We start from the raw sequence: 18,295 nt of genomic DNA on the forward strand, positions 1-18,295 counted from the left end.
CGTGGGTTTCCTTTCACAGTCGGGTTAATAACAGACACTGAATTGCCCTATGGGTGTGTGTGTGTGTGTGCGCCCAGTCCGGGGTGTTACTGTGTGCCTTGCGCCCATTGAAAAGCTGGGATAGGTCCCAACCCCCCCTAAAGACACGCGGACGGCGGTGTGTCTGTGTGGGCGCCCGGCCGGCCGGCCGATAGCGGAGCGTACCGGTACCGCACTAGTCATCAGAAGGTTGCCGGTTCAAGCCCCACCACAGTTGGGCCCCTGAGCAAGGCCCTTGACCCTCTGCTGGTGTCTGGGGTACAGCTGACTCTCTTGCACACGCAGTCCGTACAATACAAAACATCCGTCTGTCGTCTGTCTGGGCCCCCCCCCATTTCCAGGTACAGGACTAGTAATCAGAAGGTTGTCGGTTCAAGCCCCATCGCTGCCGACTCTCTTACACACACCCGTCTGTGTGGGCACCCGGTCGGCCGATGGCACGGCTAGAATACATGATACACGATTAAAACCATTAATATGACCCCCCCCCCCCCCCCCCCCCCATCCCCATCCCCATCCCCATCCCCATCCCCAAGGTACTGGACTAGTAATCAGAAGGTTGTCGGTTCAAGCCCCATCGCTGCCGACTCTCTTACACACACAATCCGTACAATACAAAACACCCGTCCGTGTGGGCGCCCGGCCGGCCGACAGCACGGCCAGACTACACGATACATCCGTGGGACCCCGAAGGAACAAGGCAGGAACACGAGGGTTAAGCGCGCGCTCTTAGCCGAAAACGAAACCCTTGGCGTAATTAATGGGACGCTTTACCGAACACACACACGCGTTTGCTTTAATCTCTAAGGCGACAGACTTGAATACTAGTCAAGAAAACGGACCTGGACGTACCGAACGTCCAAGAACTTAAAAGATAAAAAAATAATGAAATTAAAGGAGATCCCAAACCCCGGAGACGTCCTACGACAGTCCACGACCGACCGATGACCAGCAGCGAGGTTTCTCACAGACCGCCCGGACAGCAGGAAGAATCATAAACGTTTTCGTGATCGTTCCGGGGGGGGGGGGGGGGCGGATCAGATGTAGTACTGATGGGTGGCCAGGTTGTCCATGAACGGCCGCACCAGGTTGTCGGTGGAGAAGTAGAAGATCAGGCCGAACGTGATGGAGATGGGCAGCGCCGGCAGGGCCTTCTTGAAGATGGCGAGCAGCAGGAGGGTGAGACACAGACCCTGCGGAGACACGACGACATTCATGGCGTTAAGCGAGCGAGGGTCGAGGGCCTTGCTCAGGGGCCCGACGGTAGCGGATCGGCGACGAGCTTCTTAACCAATGAGCCACAAGTGCTTCGCCACCCAAAAACAGGTTGCCATACACTCACACCTAGGGGCGACTTTTAGAACACGCTAAACTCGACAGGCGTTAGGCGTTACGCGATACGCTCTGTCGTGGCGTTTCCTTATTTGGGCGTCGGTTAAACGCATGATAAAGCAACCGGTGCGACGCTGGCCGGCTGGTGGTGCGAAAATCCCCCTTTTTGTAAAATGTTGAGCCTTTTTTGGTCATAAACTGTCATTAATAACTGCCAGGTGGGCGCCCAGGTGGCGCAGCGGGATACTCCGCTAGCACAGCACACCAGCGCACGGTTCTGCCAGGGCGGGATGACCGGACTACGGTCTTCAAACTCCGTGTAAGGACCCTGATCGGCAGATAGAGGCGTCGATGGGTGAAAAAGGGTTGCGCTAAGGACCGCGCGCGGGCGGGTCGGTGCGATCGGGGATCCCCCAGCAGCGGAAGACGGATCGACTACGTCGTCGGGTTCCAGCCCCGCCACGGCCAAGTTACCGCTGCAGGATACTTTCGATAAACAGTCGCCCTCTGCTTGCTCAACAGGGGTTTTCGTATCTGTTGGTCCTGGATTTTGTGAAGTTGCTTTGAGACGATGTCTATTATAAAAAGCGCTATATAAATAAAGTTGACTTGACCACTGTTGGGCCCTTGAGCAGGGCCCTTAACTCTCACTCGCTTGCATTGCATACAGTCGCTTCAGATGGAAGCGTCTGCTCAGTGCTGACGAGTGCATTTATCCTCAGTCCGTCATGGTACAGGTACAGTTTAATATTGTTATTATTATCGTATATTGATATATAATATATACCTATAGCTATAACATATAGACCTACGAGTGTTACAACACTTACGATCAGGATGGCCACGAAGCACGCCAGGGTGGTGTTCCAGTCTCCTCCTGTAGCCGCAGCCTTGCCCACCAGGACGCTGTAGAAGATGAAGTCTCCCAATCCCAGTTTGATTCCTCCTACACACACAGACTTAATGGTTTATCAGGCTTTCCTTCACCTCACACACTTATAAAAGCAGCTTCTTTACTTTAAAGTAGGTGAGATGAGTGTGTTTTATGGTTTATGAGGTGAATGTATCATCAGTATGCTACGATTACTAAATGATCTGGTGATTTTTGCTTCCTATTCTTAATTATTTATATAATGGTGTGCATGGTAAAACCCACTAGAGCAAAGATTTTACTATAAAGTACTACAATGAACTAGGGATGTCCCGGGCCCGATCAAGGCATTTTTTAACTGATCGGTATCGGGTTTACTAAGCCAGGTCCTTCGTTTTACGTCAGCGGTCGAGCAGGTGTCGTAAACGGAGAGTCGAGGATCACTCCGGTTCACAAAACAAGAACTTTTAATTAGAGATGGGACGATCGATCGGCTATGAATCGGTATCGGCCGATTTTTACGCAAAATATGCTATCGGCCGATATTTCCCAAACGTAGCCGATCCGATCGCGTGATATATAGAAGATCTCGTTAAGTTAACAGCTCAGTGGATCGATCCAGACTTTGAGCTACGAAGCGCCAACCATCGTACAGAAACCATCGTTAAAGCTCTTCATGACCTAAAATAACATCTTTAACGTTGTGCATCGTACATACGATGTAATTTTGCTGATTGTAATATTTACTGCGTGTGTGTGTTTGTGCCTTTAGAAGAGACGCAGTTACAGAGTTCACAGTATCGCTATAAGTGATTCATTGATTCATGAGTCGATTCGTTTTTATGTGAAGCGTAAGTTTCTCTTCTCGGTTATCTCTCCGTGTTTACTGTTATTAATTAAATGTCGTGGTTTTAAATAAACACCAGCTACTACAGAACATTCTGTGTGACTCTCTAACATTATAAAGCTTCATTAAACTGCTATTAGCACAGATCTGTAACCGACCGTCAGACTCGTTCCGTCTAAGCAGCTAAAAGTTCAGCAGATGATCCTGAACTAACGAATTTGGTAATGAATAAACTTTTGCCTCCGATTGGCTCTGTAACGTTTTCTGTTCTCATCTACATCACAAGTAAGAACCGCTCACGATTTACCAAAGTGAACCAGGAGTTTATATAACGTGCTGATAGAATCGACTCAGATGTGACCGGGTTGAATTATCTTTTTAAAGTAAATATTACAATCAGCAAAATTACATCGTAAGAGCTTCCACGATGGTTTCTGTACGATGGTTGATGAATGGTGACGTGATGGTTGGCGCTTCGTAGCTCAAAGTCTGGATCGATCCACTGAGCTGTTAACTTAACCTGGTCTTTATATATCACGCGATCGGATCGGCTACTTTTAGGAAATATCGCCGATAGCATATTTTGATTAAAAATCGGCCGATACCTACTTTTACGTCCCATCTCTACTTTTAATGTAAGAGAGTCACACAGAATGTTCTGTAGTAGTTGGTGTTTATTTAAACACGGAGAGATAACCGAGAAGAGAAAATGAATCGACTCGTGAATCACTTTAAGCGATACAGTGAACAGATCATCTCTCCGTGAGGCTCTTTTTAAGGTTTTTTCAGACTGAACTGGATAACGTTAAACCTGCGTGTGTGTGTGGTCAGTTAGACTAATGAAATACAGTATGTCTCCTGTGGGTAAAAAAAAATAATTGTTTGATGTACTTTATTTACTGCTAAATTTGCAAATTATCGGCTATCGGCCGATATCCCGGAAAGGAGATCGGAGATCGGAATCGGTGCCAAAAACCCCGATCGGTACATCTCTACTTTTAATCCGAGTATGAAGACCGTAACGTACAGCTTTTACAAGACACGTCTCAGTACCGAGCGCTCCGATTGGCTTAGTTACAACATGCATACAAGTACGGTGGCTCGTAACAAACGAACCAGATATCATTTAGCCAAACGATTTACAATCTGATACGGCACCTAAAATATAACCGCTCAGCCGAACACAGCGAGTTTATTATTATATGACGAGAAGAGGAACCGGCCGTGCGCTAACACGGCAGAGACGCTCCTGAGATTTTCCTCAAAAAGAACCTTCACTTCATTTTGAGTGTTCTAGTTTTACTACTACAACGCTGCACTAAGTTTGTTTACTTTTATTTTGTAAAAAATATAAAAGAACATTAAGCAATAGCTCGGATGCAGGCAATTGTTTTCCTACAGCACTGCAGAGCTATTCGGTTATTAAACGTAAACATCGGATTAATGTGAATAATTGTTATGTACTTGAAGTGTGCACCGTGTGAACAGTATTATCCAGTTCTTATCTAGACAATATCTAGAAAACACAAGTATGAGATGGTGCTTGACTCTCCGTGCGCTATACGGATCTCAGTACGGACCCGAAACCGAGCTGTCGGTACTGCGCTCATGTCGGGGGGGGGGGTCACGGCCAGTCACGGCCTGCCGCGGTGTACTAGTGTCGTAGTGAGATACGGCCATGACCCGATCGTACTCACGTTCTTCCTCGCAGTCCTCCTCTACAGACTGGCTCCTCCTCTGGCCTCGCATGGACTGGCTCTCGGGTTCCGCCCTCTCCCGCCCCGAAACCTCGCCCTCGTCATCGTCATCCCCGCCCTCCTCTGCGACAGAACCGACACATTCAATTGCTCTATGTGCACCGATCAGCCAGAACATTAAAACCACCTCCTTGTCCGTTTGATCAGCTCCGCTTACCATATAGGAGCACTGTGTAGCTCTACGATTACTGACTGTAGTCCAGCTGTTTCTCTGCATGCTTTTTTAGCCCTCTTTCGTGCTGTGCTTCAATGGCCAGGACCCACACTGCGGTGACACTGACGTGGTGCTGGTGTGTTAGTGTGTGTTGTGCTGTGTCCACTCACTGTCCACTCTATCAGACACGCCTACCTAGTAGATGTACAGTCAGGGACGATCGCTCGTGTCATCTATCGCTGCTGTTTGAGTCGGTCGTCTTCTGGACCTTCATCGGCGGTCAAAGGACGGTCACAAAAACTGGATGTTTTTGGTTGGTGGACTGTTCTCCAGCAGCGCTGCTGTGTCTGATCCACTCATGTCAGTGTCCTGACCGTTGAAGAACAGCATGAAAAGGGGGGTAACAAAGCATGCAGAGAAACAGACGGACTACAGTCAGTAATTGGAGCTGATAAAACGGACAGTCAGTACTGAGCAACGGCAGCAGACGGACACACTGACCCGTGTCCTGGCTGGCAGCACCGGCGGCTGAAGGCGGCGTGGCCATTCCTACCATCCACACCATAGCGGCTGAAACGGAGAGAGATTTACCAGGTCAAACACCACGCGCATCGATCAGAGACAAGCGATGACCGAGGGCGCGGCGCGGCGTGTCGCACTCACAGGAGTAGATGAGGGCGGGGAAGATGGGCTCGTTCCTCTCCTGCGCCGTCTCCACCAGCATTTTCAGCGGACCCTTGGGACTCAGCACGGCCACCAGGTCTGCGGCGGATATTTCAGACGCGCGTTAGACATCCACGCGGCGGTCGTTACACTAATTCGTTCGGGCTCTTACCGTAGACGGAGATGCCGGCCAGGATGACCCAGGCCGACCACTCGGGCAGGTATTTGATGAAGATGAGGGCCATGAGGGCGCTGACCATGATCAAGTAGGCCTGCTGCAACTGTAACGGGCCCTTCCAGTGGATGCAGATCATCCCCACCGCGCCGAAGTTCCAGACGATAAACGCCACCGTAACGTAGTCCATCGCCACGTTGTACGTCTTAAACACCTCCCTGTATACACACATGAGGCCTAACATTACGACCACCTTCCATATATTGTGTTGTGCACAATGAGGTCTCCTGTGAGCTGCGAGGTGGATCCTCCATGGATCGGACTCGTCCGTCCAGCACGTCCCACAGACCCCTTTTCCACCGAACCCTAACCCTAGCCCCCGGTTCTGGTTCGGGTTTCTCCGAACCTCGGTGTCCTGTAGAGAACCGACGCGCGTTTCCACCAGATTTTGAGATGGATTACGTGCGCGCGTTCGTGCTGCCGTTACAGATGTTTTGTTCTTATGTAAAAAGCTTCGATCTAACAATCGGTGATGAGAAGACGTGACGCGTTCGTCTCGGCCCTCGTTTCATTTAGTTCGTTAACGCGAGAGGAGTTCGGCGCTTCGGTTTCACCGCGACTCTCGGCGCAGATAGCCGATTAGCTCGGCGATAAAACGTCGCTGAAGTTCCGCGCCGCGAACAAACGTGTGAAATAAACATCAAATCCAGCTTCACGCTTTATTTTTCACGTTAAGCGTTTTCCGTTCTGTCCGGGTCACTTTTATCCACCGATGTCAGTACTTAGTAACGAGTTACTCTAATCAGTAACCAGTAATCTAACGCGTTACTATTTCCAATCCAGTAATCAGATTAAAGTTACTTATCCAAGTTACTGTGCGTTACTATTTTTTGCGTCTCGGGGAGCGACGTCTGGCCTACGCGACAGTTAAGTCACGAGCTGCGTCCGGAATCGCATACTTACAGAGTGCGCACTAGATTGGAGGAAGTGTGCACTACTCGGCCGGTAAAGAAGTCCATACTTGCAGTACAGAAGTGTGCAGTATGCACACACAGTGTTGCCAACTCCTCAGTAAGGAAAGTAGCTATTGGCTGTCCTAAAAGTCGCTAAATGACGTCATCGCCTAATTTGCATATGATCCATTTGCGTGTAATCGACGCTGTAGAAGAGAGGAATAAAGTGGGTAAAAAAGAAACACCCTAAATATGTTTAATACTACAAATGAACGTTCTGCTGTTGATTCGTGGTTTGTTTTCCTTTTTTTAAGACAACACTGAGCTACGCTGGGCAGGGTTGCCAGATTGCGACAGTCATTTTCAGCCAAAATGCATGAAAAACCGCCCAAAATATGAGAGGTTATATGTACGAGACTTGCTTTCCTTCATATTCAACTCAAATCACTTGTCTTACATATGAATCAGTGTATTGATGGGCGTGGCAACAGTGTCTTGGACTGGAAAGAATAACCTGTCAATCAAACCTTTGACAACGGGTTGGATGTGGTGGGAGAAGGTAGACCTGTTTATATTCCACCTGCTGTAGAAAGCTTTTAGAAACATTTTAAGCCGCCAAAATGATACAAACCAGCCCAAATTTTGTCCACCTGCCAAAGTGTGTTTTCCCCTGCCAATTTCCAACAAAATCCGCCCCTTTTGGTGGAAAACCTCCCAATCTGGCAACACTGACTGTGATACTGACCGCCCGTGAGTGCTTTGGGACGGCGGAGGGACTCACGGCAGCTCGACCCGCCGCTCGTTGAGGACAGTAACTGCAGAACAATGTGTGTTTTCGCGTTCGAGTCTCCAAGAGTCTCCAATAACACCAGAAAAAGTCGCTAGATTTGTCGCTGGTCGCTTTTTTGAAAAAAAGTCGCTAGAGGGGTCTGAAAACTCGCTAAACATAGCGACAAAGTCGCTAAGTTGGCAACACTGTGCACACAACACCGCTACGTACTACACGTGGGGACGTGATGACGTAATATCACCATGGTTACAGACTCATTACAAACCCCACTCGCCAAAGTTTTGGATATTCATCGTCTTTGTGTCATTTATTCGTCTTTAAAAATTGTATTTTATTCATCTTACTTACACCTGTGAACAGAGGACTCAGTTTTCCGCGTCTTTCTCGTTTCTTGTTCCGCTTCGATCGTCACGGTTCGGGCTGAATAACCCAGTATTCTGTGGTGCCAGGTCGGCCCGCTGGTTCGCCGTCTGGAACCCTTTTTTTTTTTCCGGTGGAAACACGCGGAACCGGTTCAGAGTCGAGTTCGGGAACCGGAACGGGCTCCGTGCCGCGTCGGTGGGAAAGGGGTAACAGTCTTCGCTCCCCACGCGCATCACTGAGCCTCGGCCGCCCATGACCCTGTCGCCGGTTTACCACCGTTCCTTCCTCGGACCACCTTCGATAGATGCTGACCACTGCAGACCGGGACACACCCCACGAGAGCTGCAGGTTTTGGAGAGGCTCGGACCCGGTCGTCTAGCCGTCACGATTCGGCCCTCGTCAGAGTGGATCAGATCCTCACGCTCGCCCCTACTGTACCCCCTCCCCCACCACCACCACCACCACCACTAACAGGAGCCGATTCTGTATTCAATACAAAGTAATGGAGGTTTGTACTCACAGCAGATACATGTAACTGAACCAGAAGAGCAGCATGAGCGAGGACAGAATCAACCAGCCGTGGATAAACTGGAAACAGAACGTAAATGTTTTATTAGCACAGCTTACATTCTATTTTCCTTTTTCAGCTCCACTTACCATATAGAAGCACTTTGTAGTTCTACAATTACTGACTGTAGTCCATCTGTTTCTCTACATGCTTTTTTAACCTGCTTTCACCCTGTTCTTCAATGGTCAGGACCCCCACAGGACCACCACAGAGCAGGTATTATTTAGGTGGTGGATCATTCTCAGTGGTGCGTTAGCGTGTGTTGTGCTGGTACGAGTGGATCGGACACCGTGTCCACTCACTGTCCACTCTATCGGACACTCCTACCTAGTCGGTCCACCTTGTAGATGTGAAGTCGGAGACGATCGCTCATCTCATCTATCGCTGCTGTTTGAGTCGGTCGTCTTCTCGACCTTCATCGGCTGGATGTGGTGGACGATTCTCAGTCCAGAAGTGACGGCGAGGTGTTTAAAAACTCCAGCAGCGAGGGCCGCTCAGGTGGCGCGGCGGTAAAGTACGCTAGCGCACCGGAGTCGGGGTTTCGAATATGTCGACTGGGCTGGGCGGCGGCATGAACGACGACCGGCTGTCGTTCAGGGTTAGAGGGTAAGAGGGTCGGCTCGTGGGCGCTCATGACCGGTGCGACTGCGGCCCCCTGCTGGCCGACTGATGGCGCCTGCACAGGCGCAGGGCTGAGGAATGATGCTGATGGGGGCGTGGCCTGGTGCGGATGAAAAAATGCGGTCTGTACCGACTGTACGTGCCGGAGGGGGGCGTCTCAGTCGGCGGGGAAGGGTCGGGTCAGTATAGAGGACGCAAATATAAATAAATCAATCAAATAAAAACTCCAGCAGCGCTGCTGTGTCTGATCCACTCATACCAGCACAACGCACACTAACACACCACCACCATGTCAGTGTCACTGCAGTGCTGAGAATCATCCACCACCTAAATAATACCTGCTCTGTGGTGGTCCTGACCATTGAAGCATGCAGAGAAACAGATGGACAACAGTCAGTGATTGTAGAACTACAAAGTGCTTCTATATGGTAAGTGGAGCTGATAACATAAACAGTGAGTGTAGAAACGAGGAGGTGGATATAGAACAGAGGAGGAGTCCACCTTGTAGCAGCGGTACTTGTACAGGACGACCAGCAGGATGGTCATGACCACGATCACGCTGATCATCACGAAGGTGTTGAGGAAGGAATTCAGCAGCCTCTCGCCCACCGTGTCCGTGTCCTCGGTGAAGGGCGTGTAGATCCTGGAACCGAATCGGAATCTTTATTTATTTATTTATTTATTTATTCGCAAAGTACCAGGGGTACAAGGGATTTCTCTCGGTGCTAAATGGCTAGTCTGTTCGGCCAGAACTCCCCCCACCCCCAGACACAGCGGATCATGCTCTCGTCTCCTGACCGTACGCCTACGACCAGTACTAACAGGGTGCGTGTGTTCCTAATAAAGAGGCCAGGAACGCTCCACCTAGGGCTGGGCGATATATCGAGATTTTATAATATATCGATAAATTTTCATACGCGATATAAGATAAGACAATATCGCATATATCGATATAAATGTTGCGTTCCAGTTAGATCCGACAATTCGTCTTTCTCTTCTCCCAGTTTGTCTCTGCACATGTTCACCTGCCCCGCCCCTCTCCCTCACTGCCCCGCCCCTCTCCCTCACTGAACACAACTCGCCCCTCCCTCCCCACCACGTGACTCCCCCGCAGGACATGTTCTAAACAGCTCTAGTGACTACAGAGCTCCGTCTAAAAATGATATTTTCGTTGTTGATCTCTTTGAATCTATAACACTTGCATTGATGTAGATTTGAAAATGACAATACTGAATATAACATTTCAAGAACAAAACTGTTTATATGAGCTTTGATCTGGTCTGGGTGCAGAGTTTTATATCGGGCGCAGAACGCTGAGACGAGCGAGCGCAGCTACTATGGGGAGCGAGATGCGGGTTTTACCCTGAAAAAATAATAATGAAAACACACACAAGAAAAGCAAAAGAGAACTTAATATTTTCACAGTGATTGGGAGGAAAAGTGTTTCATTCGCGGGACGACGACAGAGAGCGGCACAATGTGGAGAGAGGCTTCAGTACGTGTCACAGAAACGTCTATTTAAATCGTAGCTTTTAAAAAATCTTACTAAACTGATCATTTGTACAAACATGGGACAGAGTTCATGATTTGTTCTAAAACAAAAGTAGTGATCAGTACAAACGGGATCAGTACAAACGGGACGTTATTTGAAGATGGGACTGTTAATGATTTCCTAAAAAAAATGCTACAGAAGTCATCATTTATAAAAATAAATAAATAAAAATTGTGTGATTTTGATCAAAAAATGTGCTCATTCATACAAAACCGTCAGGAACAATATTTACAAAAATATCAGAGATGTGATCGCGCTGACTTTCAAATATTGAAACTGATTGAGATGAACAGAAATAAATAATGTTACATGTTTAAATATGTCTGTGTTTCCTGCCATGGTAAATCATTGTTAATAATTATTGCAAGAAATAATTAACATGTGATCAGACAGGCTCTTCACATATGAATATTTATTATTATTATTATTATTATTATTAATAATATTATCATTAAAGGTGAACCATGCAACTTTGTTATTCAGGAAGTTTGTATCCTACAAGTAGCCCAGTGGCTTACTCAGTACCCTTAAAGTAGCCCTCTGTTTCAAACAGGTTGGTGACCCCTGATTTAATATATGCCAATAGTTTATTTTTGAGGAATTTCTCATGTTCATCTACAGCTGAATGTTAATAAAAGTGCCTGTATAACATTTGGAACATGTAGCTTTGTCTCAGAAGTGTCTTTTTGTTATTACCTTATGGGATGAAAAAATATCGAGATATATATCGTATATCGCCGTTCAGCTAAAATATATCGAGATATTATTTTTGATCCATATCGCCCAGCCCTAGCTCCACCTCCCAAATAAATAAAAATCTGCTCAGTAGAAGAAAAAAAAAAAAAAAAGGGCTGCCTGTCAGTGATCGTCTACCCGCCTGATGACCGTGTCCCTAATAAAGTCTGAACCTACAGCCGCTGGTTGGATTTCTGGGCGTAGAAGCTGACGGACTTGATGGTGGCCACGACGACCACCATGCAGAGCGTGACGGGGATGAAGAGCATGATGACGTGCTTGGCTCCGTATTTCAGCGTCTCCTCCTCCTCCTCCTCCTCCTCGCCCGCCTGACCTCCGCCGCCGCCGCGGGCAGGTCGCCCCGCGTCCGGCGAGTCCGGGCCGACGGGACGGCGCTGGAAAAACAGATCAGACAGAACAGGCGGAGCGTTAGGACTCCATGCACGTGCATCACACGGGCATGAAGCGACACGTCACGCGCTCACCCTGGGCGCGCCGGGCTCCTGGGGCTGGCGCTGCCCGTCGTAGGCGGGCGCGGGTGGACTCTCGGGGCGCATGAGTGCGGTTCTCTCGTTGCATGCGTCGTCTTCGCTCTCGGAGGCGTTCATAAATGGACTCTGGTCCCAGCCTGCACAAAGAAGTTTGGCGGGTCATTAACATATGAGCTCATGTGGCATTATGAAACTTGCTCAGGGGCCCCGAAGTGGCAACTTTCTGATTACTAACAACTGAGCTACAACAGCCCAAACACAGAAGGTGCATGGCGTGTCATGAACCTAGCCATTGGGGAGAGAGAGGACGTACATCAGTGCACCCTTAGTGCAGGTCCCAAGCCCGGATATATAGGAGGGTTGCGTCAGGAAGGGCGTCCTGCCGTGCCGGATCGACTATCCGCAGTGTTACCCCCTAAGGCTTGGGTCAAATAACAATAATAAACCAAACTTGTACACCAGTGCCCCTTTGTGGAGGCTTTATGTAACATCTTGTCAGCCACAGTGGGACCAGATGGTCGTTTGTGAGACATTTATCCACATATTTAAGTTGGCACAGTTGACGACGCAACCCTCCTATTGATCCGGGCTTGTGACCTGCACTTTGAGTGCACCGATGTGTACTTATAAACCTGTACAAGGCATTTAAGGATTCAATTCTCATCCTGTAGGAGGAAAACACACCCAGTGAAGCTGTTCTGGCCCGAATCATGGTCGGCTACCGTAACACTAATGTAGTGCTACCTGTTTCTGATATTTTGTCCATCTCCTGTTGGAAACACTAAGATTCAAACACACTTTCCTAATGATGCTCATACAGTCATAAATTAGATCTCCACATCCATCATCCCTCAATGAAGTGATTTTCTTTTCCGTGACTTGCATAAGAGCTTTCCAAAAAGGTTTTAAGATGTCCTGGAGGCGAAGGCTGTCCCTACTTTTTATTAATTCACATAAATGTAATATATTGTGACCTGTTTCCGATATTTTGTCCACCCCGGTAGTGTTGTTTACAAAATGAAAGCAGCTGGAAAGAAGCGAATAAATCCGGCCCGCGTTCTAAAATGCACACTACTGTTCTAGCTAGTGTGCCTAAGTAGTCCACATACCCGAACACGCGCATACTACGTTGACGTACTGTCTAGGTCGCTAGCACGCGATTTGAGACGCGACCCAAGATTTTGCCCACTGGTAAAAAAACCGTCGAAATTTAAACCCCCCCAAATGAAACTTTTTCAGCCGTGTCAATAGTAAAATCTCTGCGTATCTTACACACGAACATACGAGGAAACAAGAAGTCGAATAAAATCTCACCCAAATGTAAGAATTTAGCTTCAAAAGTGAGAAAAGTGGCTGATACTTCGAGGCGCTCGAGCTCGCGACGACTCACGAGGAAGTGATACACCGGTCAGCTGACCGTTCCACGGCGGTCACGTGACCCTCCTCTGCCTCTTAAATACCAAAACATCCCTCAAGCAGGCGCTCAACCACTCGTTTTCACCAGCAAATACAGGGGTTGGACAAAATAACTGAAACACCTGGTTTTAGACCACAATAATTTATTAGTATGGTGTAGGGCCTCCTTTTGCGGCCAATACAGCGTCAATTCGTCTTGGAAATGACATATACAAGTCCCGCACAGTGGTCAGAGGGATTTTAAGCCATTCTTCTTGCAGGATAGTGGCCAGGTCACTACGTGATGCTGGTGGAGGAAAATGTTTCCTGACTCGCTTCTCCAAAACACCCCAAAGTGGCTCAATAATATTTAGATCTGGTGACTGTGCAGGCCATGGGAGATGTTCAACTTCACTTTCATGTTCATCAAACCAATCTTTCACCAGTCTTGCTGTGTGTATTGGTGCATTGTCATCCTGATACACGGCACCGCCATTGGATGCACATGGTCCTCCAGAATGGTTCGGTAGTCCTTGGCAGTGACGCGCCCATCTAGCACAAGTATTGGGCCAAGGGAATGCCATGATATGGCAGCCCAAACCATCACTGATCCACCCCCATGCTTCACTCTGGGCATGCAACAGTCTGGGTGGTACGCTTCTTTGGGGCTTCTCCACACCGTAACTCTCCCGGATGTGGGGAAAACAGTAAAGGTGGACTCATCAGAGAACAATACATGTTTCACATTGTCCACAGCCCAAGATTTGCGCTCCTTGCACCATTGAAACCGACGTTTGGCATCGGCACGAGTGACCAAAGGTTTGGCTATAGCAGCCCGGCCGTGTATATCGACCCTGTGGAGCTCCCGACGGACAGTTCTGGTGGAAACAGGAGAGTTGAGGTGCACATTTAATTCTGCCGTGATTTGGGCGGCCGTGGTTGTATGTTTTTTGGATACAATCCGGGTTAGCACCCGAACATCCCTTTCAGACAGCTTCCTCTTGCGTCCACAGTTAATCCTGTTGGATGTGGTTTGTCCTTCTTGGTGGTATGCTGACATTACCCTGGATACCGTGGCTCTTGATACAGTGTATCACAAAAGTGAGTACACCCCTCACATTTCTGCAAATATTTTATTATATCTTTTCATGGGACAACACTATAGAACTAAAACTTGGATATAACTTAGAGTAGTCAGTGTACAACTTGTATAGCAGTGTAGATTTACTGTCTTCTGAAAATAACTCAACACACAGCCATTAATGTCTAAATGGCTGGCAACATAAGTGAGTACACCCCACAGTGAACATGTCCAAATTGTGCCCAAAGTGTCAATATTTTGTGTGACCACCATTATTATCCAGCACTGCCTTAACCCTCCTGGGCATGGAATTCACCAGAGCTGCACAGGTTGCTACTGGAATCCTCTTCCACTCCTCCATGATGACATCACGGAGCTGGTGGATGTTAGACACCTTGAACTCCTCCACCTTCCACTTGAGGATGCGCCACAGGTGCTCAATTGGGTTTAGTCCATCACCTTTACCTTCAGCTTCCTCAGCAAGGCAGTTGTCATCTTGGAGGTGTGTTTGGGGTCGTTATCCTGTTGGAAAACTGCCATGAGGCCCAGTTTTCGAAGGGAGGGGATCATGCTCTGTTTCAGAATGTCACAGTACATGTTGGAATTCATGTTTCCCTCAATGAACTGCAGCTCCCCAGTGCCAACAACACTCATGCAGCCCAAGACCATGATGCTACCACCACCATGCTTGACTGTAGGCAAGATACAGTTGTGTTGGTACTTCTCACCAGGGCGCTGCCACACATGCTGGACACCATCTGAGCCAAACAAGTTTATCTTGGTCTCGTCAGACCACAGGGCATTCTAGTAATCCATGTTCTTGGACTGCTTGTCTTCAGCAAACTGTTTGCTGGCTTTCTTGTGCGTCAGCTTCCTTCTGGGATGACGACCATGCAGACCGAGTTGATGCAGTGTGCGGCGTATGGTCTGAGCACTGACAGGCTGACCTCCCACGTCTTCAACCTCTGCAGCAATGCTGGCAGCACTCATGTGTCTATTTTTTACAGCCAACCTCTGGATATGACGCCGAACACGTGGACTCAAATTCTTTGGTCGACCCTGGCGAAGCCTGTTCCGAGTGGAACCTGTCCTGGAAAACCGCTGTATGACCTTGGCCACCATGCTGTAGCTCAGTTTCAGGGTGTTAGCAATCTTCTTATAGCCTAGGCCATCTTTGTGGAGAGCAACAATTCTATTTCTCACATCCTCAGAGAGTTCTTTGCCATGAGGTGCCATGTTGAATATCCAGTGGCCAGTATGAGAGAATTGTACCCAAAACACCAAATTTAACAGCCCTGCTCCCCATTTACACCTGGGACCTTGACACATGACACCAGGGAGGGACGACGACACATTTGGGCACAGTTTGGACATGTTCACTGTGGGGTGTACTCACTTATGTTGCCAGCTATTTAGACATTAATGGCTGTGTGTTGAGTTATTTTCAGAAGACAGTAAATCTACACTGCTATACAAGCTGTACACTGACTACTCTAAGTTATATCCAAGTTTCATGTCTATAGTGTTGTCCAATGAAAAGTTATAATGAAATAATTGCAGAAATGTGAGGGGTGTACTCACTTTTGTGATACACTGTACATCACAAAGACTTGCTGTCTTGGTCACAGATGCGCCAGCAAGACGTGCACCAACAATTTGTCCTCTTTTGAACTCTGGTATGTCACCCATAATGTTGTGTGCATTGCAATATTTTGAGCAAAACTGTGCTCTTACCCTGCTAATTGAACCTTCACACTCTGCTCTTACTGGTGCAATGTGCAATTAATGAAGATTGGCCACCAGACTGGTCCAATTTAGCCATGAAACCTCCCACACTAAAATGACAGGTGTTTCAGTTATTTTGTCCAACCCCTGTAGAAACCAGTTCATCTATTGACACGTTTTTTTTAGATCAACACCGATACTAACAACAGATTGGGATCAAACCCGGGTTGCTGGCACTGCGCAGCCCTGACAGAACCGGCTACGCCACCTCACCACCTTGATTTAATTGGTAGTTCGTGCCCAAGCATGGCACAACCGCTGTTGATCACACGTACGAGGTGTTGGGTGCTGTTTTCTCAGGAGTTGTCAAAGTGCACCATTATATTTTAACGTCCCACACCACACCACAAGTTCTACCGTACAGACCTGAGTTTGATCTGTAAGATTATTAAATGGACAATGTAAAACTTGATTACGATACTGTAAAGTAAATAAAGGCCGAAGGCACAGAATGTTATGTACGAAAGGTTATTTCAAAGTCATTGTGTAAAGAATGGAGCAGATAAGTAGAAAAACAGTGTGTACGGGTCAGCTGACATGTATGCTGACCCGTACAGTAGAAAGAGACCGGCGTAGTTGATTAAGACTTGATGAAATCAGTTTGAGAACAAAGAATGCGTAAGAATGTGAGCACGGCCCCGGCATAGATAAGGGGACTATAAGAGTGTGTATGGAGAGACAATCGGGGCTCTTTTTTTGCATGCGCCTGATGTTAGGTGAAAAAGAGTCCTCGGCCGAGCTGTTGTACCCTTGACTTTCCTACAATTAGTAATAAACACATTTGTTAACTTTTTAAAAACACAACAGTTCCCCAGACATCCCAAGTTGCTAAAACTTATTTCAGGGAGGTACCCCCGGACCAAACAAACCCCCCCCCCCCACACACACACACACACAAAACTAGTTTGTATATTAGAAAAGACTTTATGTTCCTTACTTAGTGCATTAGATAGTGTCTTACATGATGCTTTAGGTAGCGTATTAGTTAACGGATTTAGGTTCCCTACATAGTGCACTAAATTGTATATCAGATAACGGATTTATGTTCCCTACATAGTGCACTAGATAGTATTTTAGATATGAATTTATGTTCCCTACCTAGTGCACTAGATAGTGAATTAGACAATTGGTTTATGTTGCCTACATAGTGCACTAGATTGTATATCAGATCATGGATTTATGTTCCCTACATAGTGCACTAGATAGTGTATTAAATAACGCATTCATGTTCACTACATAATGCACTAGAAAGTACAGTATAACTAGATGATGATTTGTGTTCCTCACATAGTGCACTAGATAGTGTACTACATAATTAATTATGTTCCCTACATAGTGCACTAGATTGTGTATTCAATCATAAATTTATGTTCCCTACATAGTGCACTAGATAGTATATTAAACAATTGATTTAGGTTCCCTACACAGTGCGCTATATTGTATATCAGATAACGGATTTAATATGCTTGCGCGTTTGTGTCGCTCTTGGCCGCTCGTTCTACAGTAGATTCCGGGAGATTTTATCTGACTCGCGGGCATCTGGGAGCCGTTATGTATATGCGGGAGACTCCCGGAACTTCCGGGAGACTTGGGATGTCTGCACACCACACCACAAGTTCTACAGACCTGGGTTTGATCCCTTCTACTGTTCACTGTCCCTGAAGAATCTAGAATGTTCTCACCATGCCAATGTCAATTTGCTAAAGCTTTACTATAGCTTTACTATACGTACAAACGTTTGTTAATAATTTATCCACAAGAACGTCAAGTAGCTTATTCACCTTTATTTAAGTTGTAAAGACAAATATTAAGACATCCTAATTAGGTAACAACGCCTATTTGGTGCATGTGGTGATCAAAGACCTGATAGATGTTGATCTGATTGAGGTTCCTTCGTAGTTAGGGTGGCCAGCCGTCCGGCTTTAGGACAACCGGACAGTCCGGTTTTTCAGCTGCCAGTCCTCCGTCCATGCAACGCTAGGATGGACACTTAAAAATCCTCCTTTTGGAGTGAACTGGTTAAATTTTTTATCAATATTATCTGTCATTGTCAAACACATGTCAAAACACTTTGAACGTGGCCACCCTACTCGTAGTTCACCGGTTGAATGCAGCAGATCTGA

The 18,295-nt window shown here is 47.3% G+C and overlaps 1 protein-coding gene across 1 annotated transcript; it reads right to left on the reverse strand.

Annotated features, from left to right (window-relative positions):
• Positions 1-564: 564 nt before the first annotated feature.
• psen2 (presenilin 2) lies at positions 565-13,309 on the reverse strand. The gene is made up of 11 exons (XM_063009958.1): positions 13,226-13,309; positions 11,906-12,048; positions 11,598-11,815; positions 9,635-9,776; positions 8,465-8,532; positions 5,836-6,056; positions 5,664-5,762; positions 5,502-5,570; positions 4,787-4,909; positions 2,202-2,317; positions 565-1,232 (listed from the first exon to the last, which is right to left on the reverse strand). Exons 2-11 carry the CDS (start codon positions 12,026-12,028, stop codon positions 1,077-1,079), a joined length of 1,335 nt encoding a protein of 444 aa, XP_062866028.1. The 5' UTR covers positions 12,029-12,048; positions 13,226-13,309; the 3' UTR covers positions 565-1,076.
• Between the last annotated feature and the right edge of the window lie 4,986 nt (positions 13,310-18,295).

This window comes from Trichomycterus rosablanca, chromosome 15, assembly GCF_030014385.1.
Source record: "Trichomycterus rosablanca isolate fTriRos1 chromosome 15, fTriRos1.hap1, whole genome shotgun sequence".
Lineage (NCBI taxonomy): Eukaryota > Metazoa > Chordata > Actinopteri > Siluriformes > Trichomycteridae > Trichomycterus > Trichomycterus rosablanca.